Raw genomic sequence first — 16,532 nt, forward strand, 5'->3', positions numbered from 1 at the left:
CCGCACAACAGTTCCTAATAATTTTGTAGAATTATGTAGTGAAGGGGGTTTGATTTGTAGTCCTGGAAATTACTTCGGGGCCCAGGCCAGTGCATGGGTTTGCACCATACTTGTATATTGAGTCACAGTGCTGGGAAGGGTGCTCAGGTGGACCCTTGAAAGTGTGTAAATCAGGTGGGTTTCCACTTCCCAGGTACTTTCAATGATTTTATTCTTTTCCACCCCTTTGCTTTAACGTAGGTGAACGCATCCCGGCAAGATATTGAGGATGCTGAAGAAGTAGCCGCTCAGACTGGCGGTGGGACAGATGCCCCAGAAGGACTCTTCAGCATGGTCAGTGCTTCCTAACGAAAGCACATGTGTGCAGGTCTTAATTCCACGGGGCGGGAGGCGACGGCTAATGGCTCCTCTTCTTCAAGGCTTTAGGTTAGAACAGTAGTTCACAGTTCAGCAAACTTGAAAAATGATTCTTTATTATTTTTTTTTTGCGGGAGAGAGAGTGCAAGTTGGGCAGGGGCAGAGAGGGAGAAAGAGAATCCAAAGCAGGCTCCACGCTCAGTGCAGAGCCTGACATGGGGGCTCCGTCTCTCGAAGTGTGAGATCATGACCTGAGCCGAGATTAAGAGTTGGACGCTTAACCGACGGAGCCACACAGGCGTCCCAACAGTGATTCTTGAATGAGTAGCTGTTACCATGTTGCGTACTGTCCAGGAGAGTTCGTTTCTTTCCATGGCTGTGAATTTGGGTGTGGTGAAGTATATTTCATTTTTATTCTTAACTTTGGTTCTTTCTGCTTTTTTTTTGTTTTTGCAAAGCACGTGTGTTTTCGAGGGAGTGGTAAATAGAAAAGTCCCAGTGTGATTTCTTTATTTTGTAAGTCTGTGCCTTAATGCAGTACCTCTCTGCCTGGGGCAGGGTTCACCGGAGGAGAGCCTGAGCAGGGGTGGGGGGGTGGGAGGGTGGAATTTAGGGACAAAGGGCAGGAGAAGGGACTACAAGGGAGAGTTCCAGCTATAGCATGATGACCCCAGGTCCTGGGAGCTCTGGAGCGGGAGTGGCGCCATAGACTTGATTCCAGCTTGAAAGCAGGGAGATGGCCTCCTGTGACCTGTTGTCATCTGGTCATTCTGGACAGGGAGGGCAGGAGGGAGTGCGAGGGTGGTCCTCTGGAGAGGCTGTCGGCCACCAGTGCTCACAGCAGCTGGGGCAGGGGTGCCCTGTTCTGGGAGAGGAGCCCTGGGCACCAGTAGTGCCCAGCACAGTGCGTTCCAGGTGCTCGGGGAAAGCTGCAGTGTTGGCACGGCCTTGGTTTGGGTGGGTCTTCGAGATGCGAGTCAGGCGGGGCTCTGAATCTGCTTCTAGTTTGAGTTCCTTGCTTGAGTGGTTCTGAGTCGTACTTCTGGTGGGGAGCTCTTGCCGAGAGGGGACCTATGTCTTTGCTTTACCTTTTTGGGGCTCTTGGCTGGTGTGTGACTCTTGATTTGGGGGTCGTGAGTTCGAGCCCCACGTTTAATGTAGAGATTACTTAAATAAATACAACTTAAAAAAGGGAAATGATCGTCTCTGAGAACTGTTTTTATTACAGTTTCTAATGTCAGTTTTTCCTTCGTCTTCAAAGGATGAGGACGAAGACCCTGGCGGTGAAACAAAGGCTGACGCACAAAGGCCCGATCGTATGGTGCATCCTGTAGCCGGGCGCCTGGACATCCTGCTCTCTTTGCTGCTGTCCTACATTAAGGACGTCTGCCATGTAGACGGTAACGACCTGCAGTAGTCATAGTAGTTCCTATGGAACCTGGCAGCGATAGACATCCTGTAAAAACTAGTGTTTTGAGGAGGACAAAAAGAGGGTTTAGAGAGATTAAGTTACCTGCCAGTGTGACATAGCCTGAAAGTCGTGGGACTGGATTCAGGCTCGGCTGTGTTTCTCCTCGAAGCCACCTGATCCTTTCAGTGACTGTCGCAGTCAAGGGTTAAAGTGTGGAGTCTGCTCAGTGTTGGGTGGAGATCGGATCACACTCGAGCGGTTGAAGACACCTAAGGGCGTAGTCCATGTTGGCGCATGGTGCTTAGTGTCACGCGTTAAGTTTGGGGACCTTGTGCCGGGTTGGGCCACACACGTGTCGGTGCTGTAGTGAACCTGTTGGTGCGCTTCTTGCTCTTCTGGAACTTTTCGTTTAGAGGCTTTGCCATCACAACAGGATTCTTCCATTCGTGTGAAGATTCAAGAATGATTCCCAGAATGAATCTGAGTTGACTGTGTTATTTCTTTAATCTTTTGTTGTAAAGGTAATGCAGTTGAGAGAAAATTTGGAAAGGATTAAAGGAAAGGATTTAAAAAGGCAATTTAGTTTTATTTTTTTTAAGTTTTTATTTTTAAAGTTTATTTTGAGAGACCGAGACTGTGCACACACGAGTCGGGGACGGGCAGAGAGGGAAAGAGAGAATCCCGAGCAGCCTCCGTGCTGTCAGCGTGGAGTGAGATGTGGGGCTCGAACCCACGAACTGTGACATCATGACCTGAGTTGAAATCCAGCGTCAGATGCCCACCTAGATGCCCCCAGAAAGAAAACTTAAATGTTTGCATTTGTACTATTCAGAGAACCATTATTAACATGGTTTGTTTGTTTTTTTTCTGTTAACTTGTGTGTATTTAGCAGTGTGTTTTTCAGTGGATTTGGGGGTTATGCTATATGCATTGTTTCATAATCTGCCCTTTTCACCTGTTGTGCGTTGTCTGAGGCCATTCACTGTTCTTCTAGGTTGCTGTTGATTGTATGGATTTAACTGGTATCATTCCACGCCCCCCCAACCCCCCTTTGCCATTATAAATGGGTAATGAACATTCTTGTATATATGTGTCCCGTTACCTGTTGGGTAAGTTCCTAGCAGTAGAATTAGGGGATCAAAGGGCTCCTGTCACATAAATAGTAAAATTGCCTTTTAGAAGGGCTTCATATTGGGGCGCCTGCATGGTTCAGTCAGTCTGACTCTTGGTTTTGGCTCAGGTCTTGGTCTCACAGTTCATAAGTTCGAGTCCCGCATTGGGCTCTGTGCTGACGGTACGGAACCTGCGTGGGATCCTCTTTCCTCCCCTTTCTGTCCCCTGCCCCCGCTTGCACATGCTCTCTTTCTCTCTCAAAATACGTAAATAGAACATTTAAAAAAAGGGGGCCTTCATATTTAGGGCATCACAGTAGCGTGTGAGATGAGGTTCTGCTTCGTTGTCACTGCTGGATTATTACAGTTAAAAGGAAAATCTGTGCAAAATAAAAATGGCATTTTGTTATAATCATAGCTTAATGGGTGACGTTCCTTAACGGTGTTTTATTTTTAAAAATTTTGGGAAATGAAAGTGGTAGCTTAAAAAAAGCGTGAAGCTGAAATGGCAAATTTTCTCTCCAGGTAAGGTAGATAACAACAAAACGAAGGATTTATATCGAGATCTGATAACCATCTTTGACAAACTCCTGTTGCCCACTCACGCCTCCTGCCATGTACAGTTTTTCATGTTTTACCTCTGCAGCTTTAGATTGGTGAGTACTGGGGCACCATTAGCTTAGCTTAGTTTATTCTTGCCCATGATTTCCCCTTAAAAACTGGGGTGGAGGGGTAGGGAGGAGAGACACGAAGTATTTCTTTTCCTTGAGCTCACTTTACCAGTGCCCTTCATAAAGTAGCTTGTTCTTTTTTAACATGTGGAAAGAGCCGGAAGGGACAGAGGGCATTGCTGGCTGCTGCCAGCCAGCACCAGCCGGCTGGGCTCTGCCAAGTGCTCTGAAAGGGCCATTCTGCATTTGCTCCACTAGGCGGTGTCCTTGCCCTTAATTGGAGCCTCTGCTATTAAAATCCTCTGGGATATTTAACTGTTGTGTTTTCTCAGTTGATCCTAACTAGCCCCAAACAACTTCTAAACCCAGAATTTTAAATCTTCAGGCTTTGGCTTTTTGTTTTGGAAAAAAATGAAAATACAGAAGATTCTTTCCTTACAATTCTTTTGTAGCTTCCTAGAACAATCAGGAGAGTACTGGGCATGGGTAAGAAGGTTAAATTCACTTTGCCCCGAAGTATGTGTTAATAACTTTTGAAAAGAGCTATTTGGGGGGTGTCTGGGTGGCTCAGTCAGTTTAACGTCTGACCTTTGATTTTGGCTCAGGCCATGATCTCATGGCTCATGAGTCCGAGCCCCAAGTCGGGCTCTGTGGTGTCAGGGTGGAGCTTCGGATTCTCTCTGTCTGCCTCACCCCCATGCATGTGTGCGCACTCGCTCGCTCTCTCTTTCTCTCTCTCTCTCTCCCTCCCTCCCTCTCCCCCTCTAAATAAATAAATAAGTAAATATTTAAAAATAGAAAAGAGCTATTTGGGAGAAGTTGGTGATTGTGTCCTTTGTTAAAAAGAAGCTTAATTATGGGGCGCCTGGGTGGCTCAGTCGGTTAAGCATCCGACTTCAGCTCAGGTCACGATCTCACGGTCCGTGAGTTCGAGCCCCGCATCGGGCTCTGGGCTGATGGCTCGGAGCCTGGAGCCTGCTTCCGGTTCTGTGTCTCCCTCTCTCTCTCTGCCCCTCCCCCATTCATGCTCTGTCTCTCTCTGTCTCAAAAATAAATAAACGTTAAAAAAAAAATTAAAAAAAAACCAGAAGCTTAATTAGTCTTCTTTCTGTGATTAGCATAATCAGTCAAACACTGAACTTTGATCTGTGTTTCTGTGTCTGCTAAGATCATTATGTTCAGTCAGAGACTGGGAGAATACTTTACACTCTGGAATGTACTGCCACATGGCTCCCACATGAGTGGGGGTTATTGCTGGTTTCTGTTTCTGGCTAACCATCCGAGTCACTTGTGGAGCTTTTAGAACAGGTGGACTCCAGAGCCCTGTCTCTGAAACTGTGAAGTGTGGAGAGTTGAGTTTGATGTTCAGCACCTTTTGGGATCTTGTTTAATGCTGGGGAACATTGTTTTTAATAGTATTATCTCCAAGTATTGTACAAATATGAATGATGATAACTGTATATATTATTTAACTAGCAGTGTGAGATACTAGCACTTTCTTCTACTGGTGAGTTAAAAATCTTAGGATTCCAATAGCCAGAATTTCTTAAACATTAAAAAAGTTTAGAGCAATACCTTCTATTTTTATAGGGATTTGCAGAAGCATTTTTGGAGCATCTCTGGAAAAAATTGCAGGATCCAAATAATCCTGCCATCATCAGGCAAGCTGCTGGAAATTATATTGGAAGCTTTTTGGCAAGAGCTAAATTTATTCCTCTTATGTAAGTAACCTAATTTTCAAGTGTTTTTTCATGCCATGCTTTAAAAAGATTATAACATTGTCTTAAATCAGAGAAACCCCTGCCTCATGTTTTTTTTTTCTTGTCTGACTTTCAAGTGAGAAAATCTGTTCCTCCACACTATGCAAGATGTTTACATTTCCAAAAGGCAATTTCAGAATAAAATGTCTCCTTTAGATACAAAACCTCATATGGAAAGCTTTTGTCATTTGTTTTGCGTGGTTACACTTGAACACGAAGATCCATCTGTCTTCATGAATATTGTACAGTGTTGTATACTGTTTTAATTCTTTTTATAGGTTTGTCATTTTTCATTTGCATTCTGAATCAATTGTATCTGTTAAAGCTGAAGAAAAAAGTCTTTTAAAGGTAATAGAAATATCTATTTAGGAGGCCAGCTCTAGGCCTGCTTCTTCCAGTGATCCATGAAGATGTCTTTGGGCGAGGATGCTATTAAAAAAACGCATCTCCCAAAACTAAAAGCCATCTGTCCCTCTGTCCTAAATTGTAGGCCATAGAACTTTATCAGAACCTTGTAAGGAGAACCCTGTAGGGAATGGTGGAGTCAGCCAGACCATCTTTCCCTTGTAAGACGTTGGTAAACGTGGCTTATTCCTCGGCCATATTGTCCTGAGAGGGCAGGTGGCTGTCAGAGAAGTCCTTCGGAGTTGACGAGGAGAAATGGTTGTCCATCCCTTGGGACCTCAGGCATCCTTAGGGGCCTGCCTCTCATTCCCCGAAGGTCCGTGCACTCTGCCTTGTAATTGAAAAGCTGCCTTCCTGCTCGCCCGTCCTTTTCCTTCCCCTCTGTGCCCCTGGGGAACAGATCAAGAGGCCTATAGATCGACTTCTCTTAGTTTGTGGTGAGAGCCAGTTGTGTGCTGTTTTGTAAGTCACTCGTGTGTTTTTATGTCACTCTTGTGTTTTTATGAAACAAGTGAAGTTGACTCGAATTTTTCTTTTCTCTAGTACTGTAAAATCATGCCTAGATCTTTTGGTTAACTGGCTGCACATGTACCTTAATAACCAGGATTCGGGAACAAAGGCCTTTTGTGACGTTGCTCTCCATGGACCGTTTTATTCAGCCTGCCAAGCTGTGTTCTACACTTTTGTTTTTAGACACAAGCAGCTTTTAAGTGGAAACCTCAAAGAAGGTCAGTGATGTGGGATTGATGGATGTGAACTGGCTTTTCCTTGACTGCTAGTCGCCCTTTAGGATAGAGGGTTTGATGAAAACAGTGGAGTCAGAATGCACTCAGACTTGTACCCATAATTTCAAGCAGCCCTTAGGGGGTCCTAAAGCCCTTTAAGCGCCCTCCTTAACAGTGGATGGGTTTGCGTGTGCACCCGTGTTTTTAGAGTGATTGTGACCCGCCAAGGGGCTCTTCTTCAGAGGTGATGCCTGGAGCAGCGCTTCCTGCCTGTCACTTTGATTGGCAGCGAAGGGCGGGCGTCCCGGGGGACCTAGGCACACGCAGGATATTGTTTGGCAGGGTTAGAAGTGAAAACCAGATGAGTAGGAATCTGAAGCTTGTGGTCGTAACGGTTATGCTGCTTTATCTAAGGACTTCAGCCTTAATCTTCCAGGTTTCACTCTTGCTAATTTCTCAGAGTTATGCAGAGTTTAAATCTGCCAGATGAAGCTTGTATATTAGGTTAGTGTAACAAGAACAACGCCAGTGAAGTGAGTTTAAATGTGTTTGTTTATTTGCGTGAAAAATTCAAATGGATGAATAGGCCGTTTTCTCTAAACCAGATTTTCTCAATCTCTGACATTTGGGGCTGGATAACCCTTTGCTGTAGGGGCTACGTCCTTTGCACTGTAGGAAGCTTAGCATCCCCTCCTTGCTCTGTTGTGACAGCTAAAACCCTCCAGAACCTGCCACGTGTCCTCTTGGGGGCATAGCTGCTTTGAGTTGAGAACCACAGCTCTAAACTGACATTTGTGTGTGTTGCATTGTATGGGTTTACTCATATCCTGTCACTTTTGAAAAGATGTGGGGGTTAAAATTAGTTGTATAAACCAGGAGTAGGATAAGGGTTTTAAGTATTGTCTTTTTTTTTTTTTTTTTATGTACAAATAAACGGTAAGAGTCTTGGTAAAGAGGATGTGTTTCTTGTAAGCCATGACATTATCCCATTTTTAGTCATTTTTATCAAAATACACATCACAGATGGGGAGAGCCTGACTGGCTCAGCTGGAGAAACATGCAACTCTTGATCTCAGGGTCGTGAATTTGAGTCCTGTGCTGGGTGTAGATGTCATTTAAATAAAGAAACCTTAAAAACAAACCGTCCAAGAATCTCCTGAAAATATATACTTAAGTACAAGTGGGTTTGCTTGCCTTTTGAAATCAGTATGGTGTCTTTCTCTTACTGACATAGGAGAGAATTAATAGTTCCTAGTTCCCAGAGGGCGGTATCTCATTCTTACTCTACCTCCCTGGCTTCCTTGTAAAAAACCCAGCGCAGCACCTGAAGTACGAGCAGCTGTCCCCCCTTGGGTGGGACGCTCCACCGCACTGATGCTTTCAGCCGCGCGGGTCCTGCTGTCCGTTGGCTGTTGTCAGACCGGCGTATGTGTCTGTCTGGGGATGGCAGGAAGGAGGAGTTTCAGGTGGTTCTGTCCTGAACCTCTCAGGACGGAGCCTCCTTTTGTTACCTCCAGTTTGTAGCAATTTCATGATTAACTGAAATCAGATCACGAGTGTTTTTTTCTCTGTAAACTCAACGTGTGCTGAGCTTATACGTATCTGAGTCCCAAATTGTCATGTAAGTTAATAGCTCACTAGGGGTGTATGATTACCTCCTGGGTTTTTGAAAGAATACCCTGTTTTCTTTAGAAGAGGTGACCCAGTCCTAAGCAAGCGTGGTGACCTTCTCTTAGGCTCTTTGTTGTATGACCATATGGACCTGTATTTAAAGCATTTCTGCAAGTAGCTCTGTGAAAAATTAAAAAAAAATTTTTTTTTAATGTTTATTTATTTTTGAGAGAGCAAGACAGAGCACGAGTGGGGAAGGGACAGAGAGAGAGAAGGAGGCACAGAATCTGAAACAGCTCTGCTGAGCTGTCAGCAGAGAGCCCGATGCGAGGCTTGAACTCGGAAACGGCGAGATCATGACCTGAGCTGAAGTCGGTCGCTTAACCGACTGAGCCACCCAGATGCCCCTCGTGAGAAGTTTTTTTAAAGTGTGAAATAATCTGTGCTGCTTAAAGATACTTGGACTGTTATGTTTGTACTTTTTAAAAATGTTTTGTTTTTTAATCAAAGGTTTGACATACCTTCAGAGTCTAAATTTTGAACGTATAGTGATGAGTCAGCTAAATCCCCTGAAGATTTGTCTGCCTTCGGTAGTTAACTTTTTTGCTGCAATCACAAGGTAAGTTATTAATACTTTATTGGTGGGAATTATTTAAAAACAACTTTATATTAATACTTTAAAGTTCCATTAAGTTTCTGTGAAATTATTCAGTCAAATTAATGACCATCAAACACGTAAAAGCCAGTAATACAGTACTTACAGGGACCGCTGCAGTTAGGATTTTGTTCTTACTTTGGTGGTAATGGAAATTGCTCCTGCTTTTGTTCAAAGACCGTAACTCAGCAGAAGCCTCGGCACTTTGAAACGAGTGAGGCAGCCAGTAAGCCGAGAGTTACAGACCAAAGATGTTTATTAGAGTAATGAAAATAGACTGGACGCGAGAGGGATGTGCCACAGTAGGAGACGGGCTGGTGCAGGACTGTTCTGTCGGGCCTGGGGCTCCGGCTCGCGCACTCTCGGAAGCCCTTCACGTGGAGCTCGCTGCGTCCTCACAGTCCCGGGACTGACGTGGTAAGGCCCCGTTTAAGAACAGGGAGGTGGAGGCCCGGAGAGCGGGAGTGACCCGTGAGACACAGTGGCTAGACTGTGTCAGAGCCAACATTCGAGTGCGGGCAGCCTGGCCCTCCCCGAGTTAGTCTGCTTGGCGCGCACAGTGAGTTGGCGACGGGATACTCAGGGTAGGGTCATAGCTTAAAATCTTCAATGCACAAGAGTCTGTTCTATTAGACAAAGATTCCATCCCTTGTTCCCCTTTAGACCGCTTGCTGCTCTTACTCGGTAACCTTAATTTTCATTTGCTGGCCATCAAGTTCAAGGTACCGTGTCTCTCCTGAGATCTCAGAAATGGTTACAGAATCAAGGAAAGGAATAAACAACAAGCAAGAGCATTCGGCAGGTGAAGGGTCCCAGCACACTGCAGGAAGATGGGAAGCAGCAGACTTGAGTGAAGCGGGGCAGGTGGCCGAGAACATTCCTGGGCTGGGACTAGAGGGCTTGGGTTGGCAAGTGGATTGTCCAGCAGGCTGTCGGCGTGGGGTGGGGCGGCAGGCTTGCTCGGGGTGAGACGTGAGGTCGAGAGCTAAGAGCAAGAGGTGGAATTCTTGTGTCGTTCTGTGCCCGCTGCTTTCGCTTAGTGGTTTTGAGATACACATCGACCCGTACAACTGCGTTTGGATTTTAATTGCTGTGTAATGTTCCATTAATTTTTTTTAGTTGATCCTTTGTTGGGGTTTAAGTTGTTAGTTTTTTCAGAATTGGGAACAGCAGCTTAGGGGCGACGTTATAGGTAAACCAGTACAGTTCTCGTGGCTTCAGTAGCCAGGTCTCTCCCTCAGCAGCCGCTATCCTGTCCGTAAATCCTGAGCCCCTTTATTCTCTTACAAACGGCAAAAAGAGACCACTTCTGTAATTTTGCAGACTCTAAGAGTCCCACTGCGAACACATTCATGTTTAGTGAGTCACGCCTATTAATAATCTCAGCCCGCTCTATCGTTCTCAAGGTGATAGCCACACTTTTCTTTCTCATTATTATTAACAAGCTTCTAAATAGTAGACCCGGAAAGCTGTACCCTGAAAGCATTGCTTTCTGTTTTGTGTTGTCTTTTCTTGCACTTAATACGTTTGACAGTATCCACGTGGTTAGAACAGGTGTCGCACACAACAGGCACGTCCGTGCAGTCATTCCACCATCCACCGTGTTAACGCCGCCCGTCTGTGTTTTGGTTTTGTGGTTCTGCAGTAAATACCAGCTGGTCTTCTGCTACACGATCATTGAGAGGAACAATCGCCAGATGCTCCCAGTTATTAGAAGTACAGCCGGAGGGGACTCCGTGCGAACCTGCACGAACCCACTGGACACCTTCTTCCCCTTCGATCCTTGTGTGCTTAAGAGGTGGGTGCTCTTAGTCCCCCTGTCGGTGGTGAATTTACGTGTGGTGTCTATTGGCTTTTCCCACGAGTGGGGTTTCCTGGTCATCGAGTGGCCATTCGTGTCTGTGTATCGGCAACTCACGGTCTCCAGGCACGTGGTTCACGGACCCCGAGTAGGGAATACCCGTTAGACGCTGCGGCCTGCTCTGAGCACACTGGGCGGGGCCGATCTTTAGCTCAGGAAGAACCCTGGATTGACACCAAAGGTCTTGTGATTTATTTTTTGTTTTTCTTTAAACCTGTTGGTTTAAACATCAAAGGGGATGGGGATAGAAGAGCCTGGATGGGGAGGATGCTGCCCTTTCGTGGTTCATAATGTTCTGCCTAGCGACTCGTTCTTTCCTCTGGAGACCACATTCCACGCTGTTGGAAAGGTCATCGACAGCCATGTAATTTATCTGGATGGGTAATTCAGAAAACCCACCAAGCCAGTCTTAATTTGCACTTGTATAAGGAAGGAGGACTTTCGCTTACGGTACAGTTTCTAACTAGCAACACGATTCGGGGTCATCTGGTCCCTCAAGTCTCGGTTGACTGAAAACCAGACTAATTTTTAGTAGATTTACTGTAGGGATATACAAAAAATGAAGTTTCAGAGGAATATAACTTTGTTTTCATTTGGACATATTCTAACTCATTGTCAGGCTTTGCACAGTTGAGGAATAATTTCACTTGACAATAAAAAGATGAGACAGTAGTTTAATACTCCATCTGAGTGGGGGAAGTCTTACCAAGAAGGAGCCACATCATTTACAGTACTGACATGCAGGATTTTGACACAGCGATTATTTGAGCCACAGTTTTTATTTGGGTAGTGGATCCTGTGAGAGAAGGGCTCTAGACATGTCTGACTGTCGCAGTAGCATTGAACTTGATTTTGAGATGTGATCTCTGTCGACAGGTCGAAGAAATTCATTGATCCTATTTATCAGATCTGGGAAAACATGAGTGCAGAGGAGCTTCAAGAGTTTACGAAACCTGTCAGAAAGGTACGCTTGTGACTTGGCACCCCGGCTGGGAGTGTCCTTGGTGGTCACGGATGACAGTCACGTAGTAATTAGCAGTGTCACACTTAAAGACTGCATTTTGTTCCTTTTGCTTTTACAAAATTCCAAGCTCACGGTATGTTCTTATGAAAAGGGTTTTTGTTTTTTTGATGAATTGCTTAAACTAGATACTTTGCAGGGTACCTGGGTGGCTCAGCCAATTAAGTGTCCAGCTTTTGTTTGTTTGTTTGTTTGTTTGTTTTGAGAGAAAGACAGGGCACACACAAGTGGGGAAGAGGCACAGAGAGAGGAGAGAGAGAATCCCAAGCAGGTTCCACGCTGTCAGCAGAGCCTGACACGGGGCTCGAGCTCACAAACTGTGAGATCGTGACCTGAGCCGAAGCCAAGAATCTGACGCTTAACCAACAGAGAGTCACCAGGTGCCCCAAGCGTCTGACTTCTTGAATTTGGCTCCGGTCATGATCTCAGGGTTGTGAGATCGAGCCCCACATTGGGTTCTGCACTACAGCACGAAGCCTGCTTGGAATTCTCTCTCTCCACCTCCCCACTCTGCTCTTCCCCTGCTCACGTGTTGTGTTTTCCTCTCTCTCAAAAATAAACAATTAAAAAAACAGAACCAAAAACTAGATACTTTGTAAGCTGACTTTGGGAAGTGAAGGTTAATTAAAATTCAGCTCAACATATTACAATTTTTTTTTTATTATTTATTTTGATTTTTAAGTTTATCCTGAGAGAGGGAGAGAGACTACAAAGAGCGGAGGGAGACAGAGTGGGGGAGAGAATTCCAAGCAGGCTCCGTACTGCCGGCACAGAGCCCAATGTGGGCTTGAACCCACAAACCTTGAGATCATGACCTGAGCCGAAGCCAGGAGTTGGACGCTGAACCAACTGAGCCACCCAGGCGCCCCTCAACAAATTAGGATCTTTATCACATGGTCATTACCACCAAATAACAATCTCAGGTTTACTTATGTCTCTTTTTTCATAAGTAATCATTGGAAAGCTCTTTTTTCCTTTATATTTTGCTTTGGGGGTGGTCATTAATTCACTCATTTACACTGTTAGATACAAGGGGGATGACACTGAGTGAGAAAGACAGGTCATTGCTGTCTGCCCTCATTGAGCTTAAAATCTGTTTAAAAAATTGTGGACTTTAAACAAGTAGTCCCATGTGATCAGCACTTGTGTGGGCAGTTGGGGATGAAGTGTGCCTCGGAGTAAACTTTCAAAATTAAGACATTCTTGGGGTACCTGGGTGGCTCAATTGGCTAAGTGTCTGGCTCTTGATCTCAGCTCGGGTCATGATCTTGGGGTTGTGGGGTCACGCCCCGTGTTGGGCTCCATGCTGGGCAGGCGTGAAACCTACTTAAAAAAAAAACAAAAAAACAAAAACTATTTCCTCTATCTTCCTCTTTCCAGAAGCGGCACATTCCTGAAAGACATTCTCGAAAGCTTTGCACACCGCCACTGGTGGTCTGACCGGTAATCTCTTGTCCTTGTACAGCAGGTGGTGGAGGATGAAGATGATGACTTTTTGAAAGGTGAAGTTGGCGTGGCCCCGAGCTCCTTTGACCCGCATTTCCGAAGTCCCTCAAGCAGCGTGGGCTCCCCTCCTGTGTTCTACCTGCCAGACCAGTCCCCTGTGACCACGAGGATTTGTGATTGAGACTGAGACCAGCGTCTCTCCCCACGGTGCCCTTCGGTACCAGGGCTCATCCTGTTTGAACCAGAGCGAGTATCTGCCTCAGGCATCTTACTTGCAAGGTAGACGTACTCTGGTGTCTGAACAGACGTGCTGTTTTGGTTTTTTTTTTTTTTTTTTTCCTTTTTCTTTTTTGCTCCTGTGCAAACAAAAGAAAAGACGGAGTATCATGTGCAATATTTTAGAAAGGAGTTGATGATCAGTGTTGAAGGCTTGACTTGTGTATTGGGTGTATATTTTATTTCTGTTATAGCTTTCTGGCATCGTTGTGAAATTTCTGATCTGGGCAGTGGCCTGTTTTAGCGGGATGGCACATAGGTTTGGTCTGAGCCATAATCACAGGACTTTGTTGATCCAGTTTATTTTCAGTGAAAAAAATCCTCTAGGAGACTATTCCACATCTTTAAAATGATTCTACTTTGGGTACAGTGTTGACCCTCAGCTGGAACCGTATTTGTGTGTTGGGATTTCATTGGGTTGCGGAGGGGGCGGGAGGAAAGTGGGAAGGTGGCCCGAGCCGGTCCCTGACGCTAGAAGCCGGAGCTGGCACTGAAGGTCTCCAGGGATTGTCAGAGGCCGAGGAAGTCCCCGAGGAAAGACATGCAGGATTTAGGGAAGCGGAAGCAGACAAGTCATACGCTCGTGAGTGGAAGAATGGAGTTAAAAGAACCACAGAGTTCCGGGTAAATGAAATTCCCATACACTGAGAGTGGAGTTGGACTCTTATAAAACACAGCACATGATTTTACCGTGAGGCTCCCAGGAGGGTGGTTAGGACTGGGAGTGCTTGCTTGTAGTGGAATGTTACTTGGGTTTGTTTTTTGTTTTTTTGTTTTTTTTTAACTAGAATCAGTTTGGTCATTTTGAGAGTTTCTTTGTCCTGATGGAGCAGGGGAGAGGAGCCTGGCTTCTTTGGTGGAATGGTTTTGCTAGCGACAACAGCCAAGGTTGCAGCCTCCGTTTGCCCGCTGATGTCTCGTGGAGTTCAGCTCGGTGAAGTCCTCCTTGGGGGGACTCTTTTTGTACTTTTATAACTAAACACTGAGAGAGGAGTCTACTAAACACCCTCACTTCATAACACGTGTGTGTGAGCGCACGGCTGGGCTCATTCTGTGGCTCATGCGTATTTTAGCTTCATTCCTTGTGTGTATACTTTTGTGTTACTTGTGAAAATGGACATCTCTAAACATATTTATTTTTCTGCCACTTTTCCTATTATTTAAAAGCAAGCAATATTTTCTCGATCGCAAATATTTTGTAATGAAATACTTTCTCTTTCCTAGGGCTTTGTATGCTCTTGTATAATTATAATGATGGTGATGTAGAGTAAATACGCTTTTGGAAAACAGAAATTTTTATTGGTTTAAAAAGTTTTGGATATTGGTGATTTTCTTTTGGTGACTTGGTGGACAGTCATCGGAGAACCTTTAGGTTCTCTGGTTTTTTAACTGCTGGCTAAAGGGGGGGGTGGGTGGGATTTTTGTGACCTGGACGAAACGGGTCCATGGAAATGTGTCCATAGATATTAACGGTAAGTGGAGTGGGCCTTTGTGGGTTGAGAAGTTTTAGTGTAGAAGGGTATCTTTACAAGTAAATCCGCTTAATGTCAGAAGAGTTTGAGGAAAAAAACATTGTGAACATAGAACAATGATATGGTTAATCTGGATGTTTTGTTCTTATACCAGTAATGGAGTAAAGGGAGGTACCCCAATAAAGAGGCTTCTCAAACAGATGTTTTGATTTCTTTGGTTTTTACTGACGAACGTGAAAGCTCTGTCAGGAAACTGCAGCTAACACATCACACGGTTTTTAAAGAGGCGGAAATACTGCCAGAGCGGTACAGGGGACAGCTGGGGAGTAAAGGACACACTGGTAATGAGAAGGACTAGCTCAGGTGTCAGTGACTCCGTGAGCACGCCTAGCCACGAGGGCCGCCGAGGCTTGAACTGGTTCCGGGAAGACAAACGCTTCAGAAAATGCACGCACTTTGGAAGGAACATCGTGGGGAAAAAATTGGCAAGTTTCTTCGGGAATTATATAAAAAGAGTTTTCTAATCCTCTACTATTGAAAAGCGGGCTTTTATTTGGGTAAGAGTTCCAGGGCCCATCCTGTCTGCAATGGGCGGGTCTTCCTTAATGAGAAGTGGCTAATTTATACAGGTGAGAAAGGACCAGGGACTTCTAAAGTGTCATGGGGGTCAGACTTGGCTTCTCGAACTAGCTCTGTGACCTTGAGCAAGTTACCTAGGCTCTCAGAGCTCCACGTTGAGCTGTAAACTGGAAATGACCACCACCTCCTTGAGGGCTGGGAGGATTCAGTGAAAATGCAGGGAGAGGCAGCAGCTGTTTGGCTACCTTGGGAGAAAGTAGTCAGGCAGGAAGCCCTTTCACAGGAGGGTCTTTTCAAGGCAAAGACAACTTTCACTTCATCCACATTGATTGCCTCCTTGGTACCAGCTAAAGAGGTCTCACCTGGAGAGGTAGGGACAGCGTTTGCCCCCTGCCAGGTGTGGCTTATTATGGTGGCTTTTAATTCTTGGTCCCAGAATCCCCTTGCGATGCCGTGGCAACAGTTCTTGTTCTGTGAGGTGGCTCTTCGCCTCACCACTAGTTTTGTAAAACTGCGTTTTAGTTAGGGTATGGTGGAGTCCGGGCTATTTAAGTGATATTTCCCAATCTCAGGATAGAGAGCCCCCAGGTCACGAGCCTTGCACCGGGGTACCTGTCCTTAGTAGGGACTGGACGGTACCTCATTGATGTTTACTCCCAGGGCTCTTGGCCCATCAGTGAGTGCCTGCTGTGCGCCGAGCAGCAAGTGTTACTGATGATTTCTAAATGTGTGGGGCTAGACTGTTTTCGCGCTTTCAGACGGCTTACGTTTATTCACTGAACACAATCCTATGGAGCAGCAGCACAGCAGATTCCCCAGCTCGGATTAACGTGCTCAAGGTCACAATGAGGAGTAGTAGAGCCGTGATCTTGAATGGAAGCAGTCAGACCCCAGAGCCCGTTCTTGGGCCGGGACGGGTTGGCTGATCTGTGAACTGAGACTGAACCGGGGGCACCCGGCGAAGGCTCTCTTCCAGAGCCCAGCTCCTCCCCCGGCTTTGACGCCCACGCTTTCGGGACTACATTTCCCAGCGCCCTCTGCGGAGGGGGCGGGCCGAGGGCCGGTCCCCCGCGTTTGGACTACATCTCCCATAGGGCCTTGCGGCCCGCCCCCGATTTGCACAACGGGTTTTTTTTTTTTTTTTTTTTTTTTTTTTTTTTTTTTTTTTTT

General features: G+C 45.7%; 1 protein-coding gene across 2 annotated transcripts in view; it reads left to right on the top strand.

Moving 5' to 3' along the window:
• RRN3 (RRN3 homolog, RNA polymerase I transcription factor) overlaps positions 1 to 14,984 on the top strand; it is a 31,858-nt gene extending 16,874 nt beyond the window's left edge. Inside the window, exons 10-18 of one of the 2 annotated variants that reach the window (XM_049638291.1) lie at positions 241 to 333; positions 1,619 to 1,757; positions 3,406 to 3,536; positions 5,142 to 5,272; positions 6,260 to 6,444; positions 8,563 to 8,671; positions 10,353 to 10,505; positions 11,445 to 11,532; positions 13,058 to 14,984. In XM_049638291.1, the coding sequence (XP_049494248.1) occupies positions 241 to 333; positions 1,619 to 1,757; positions 3,406 to 3,536; positions 5,142 to 5,272; positions 6,260 to 6,444; positions 8,563 to 8,671; positions 10,353 to 10,505; positions 11,445 to 11,532; positions 13,058 to 13,216 (1,188 nt within the window). In that variant the 3' untranslated portion in view covers positions 13,217 to 14,984. Of the gene's footprint in view, positions 1 to 240; positions 334 to 1,618; positions 1,758 to 3,405; positions 3,537 to 5,141; positions 5,273 to 6,259; positions 6,445 to 8,562; positions 8,672 to 10,352; positions 10,506 to 11,444; positions 11,533 to 13,054 lie in introns of both variants that reach the window. The other variant, XM_049638290.1, reaches the window with a different exon arrangement.
• The last annotated feature ends 1,548 nt before the right edge of the window (positions 14,985 to 16,532 follow it).

Source organism: Panthera uncia, chromosome E3 (genome assembly GCF_023721935.1).
Source record: "Panthera uncia isolate 11264 chromosome E3, Puncia_PCG_1.0, whole genome shotgun sequence".
In the NCBI taxonomy this organism is placed as follows: domain Eukaryota; kingdom Metazoa; phylum Chordata; class Mammalia; order Carnivora; family Felidae; genus Panthera; species Panthera uncia.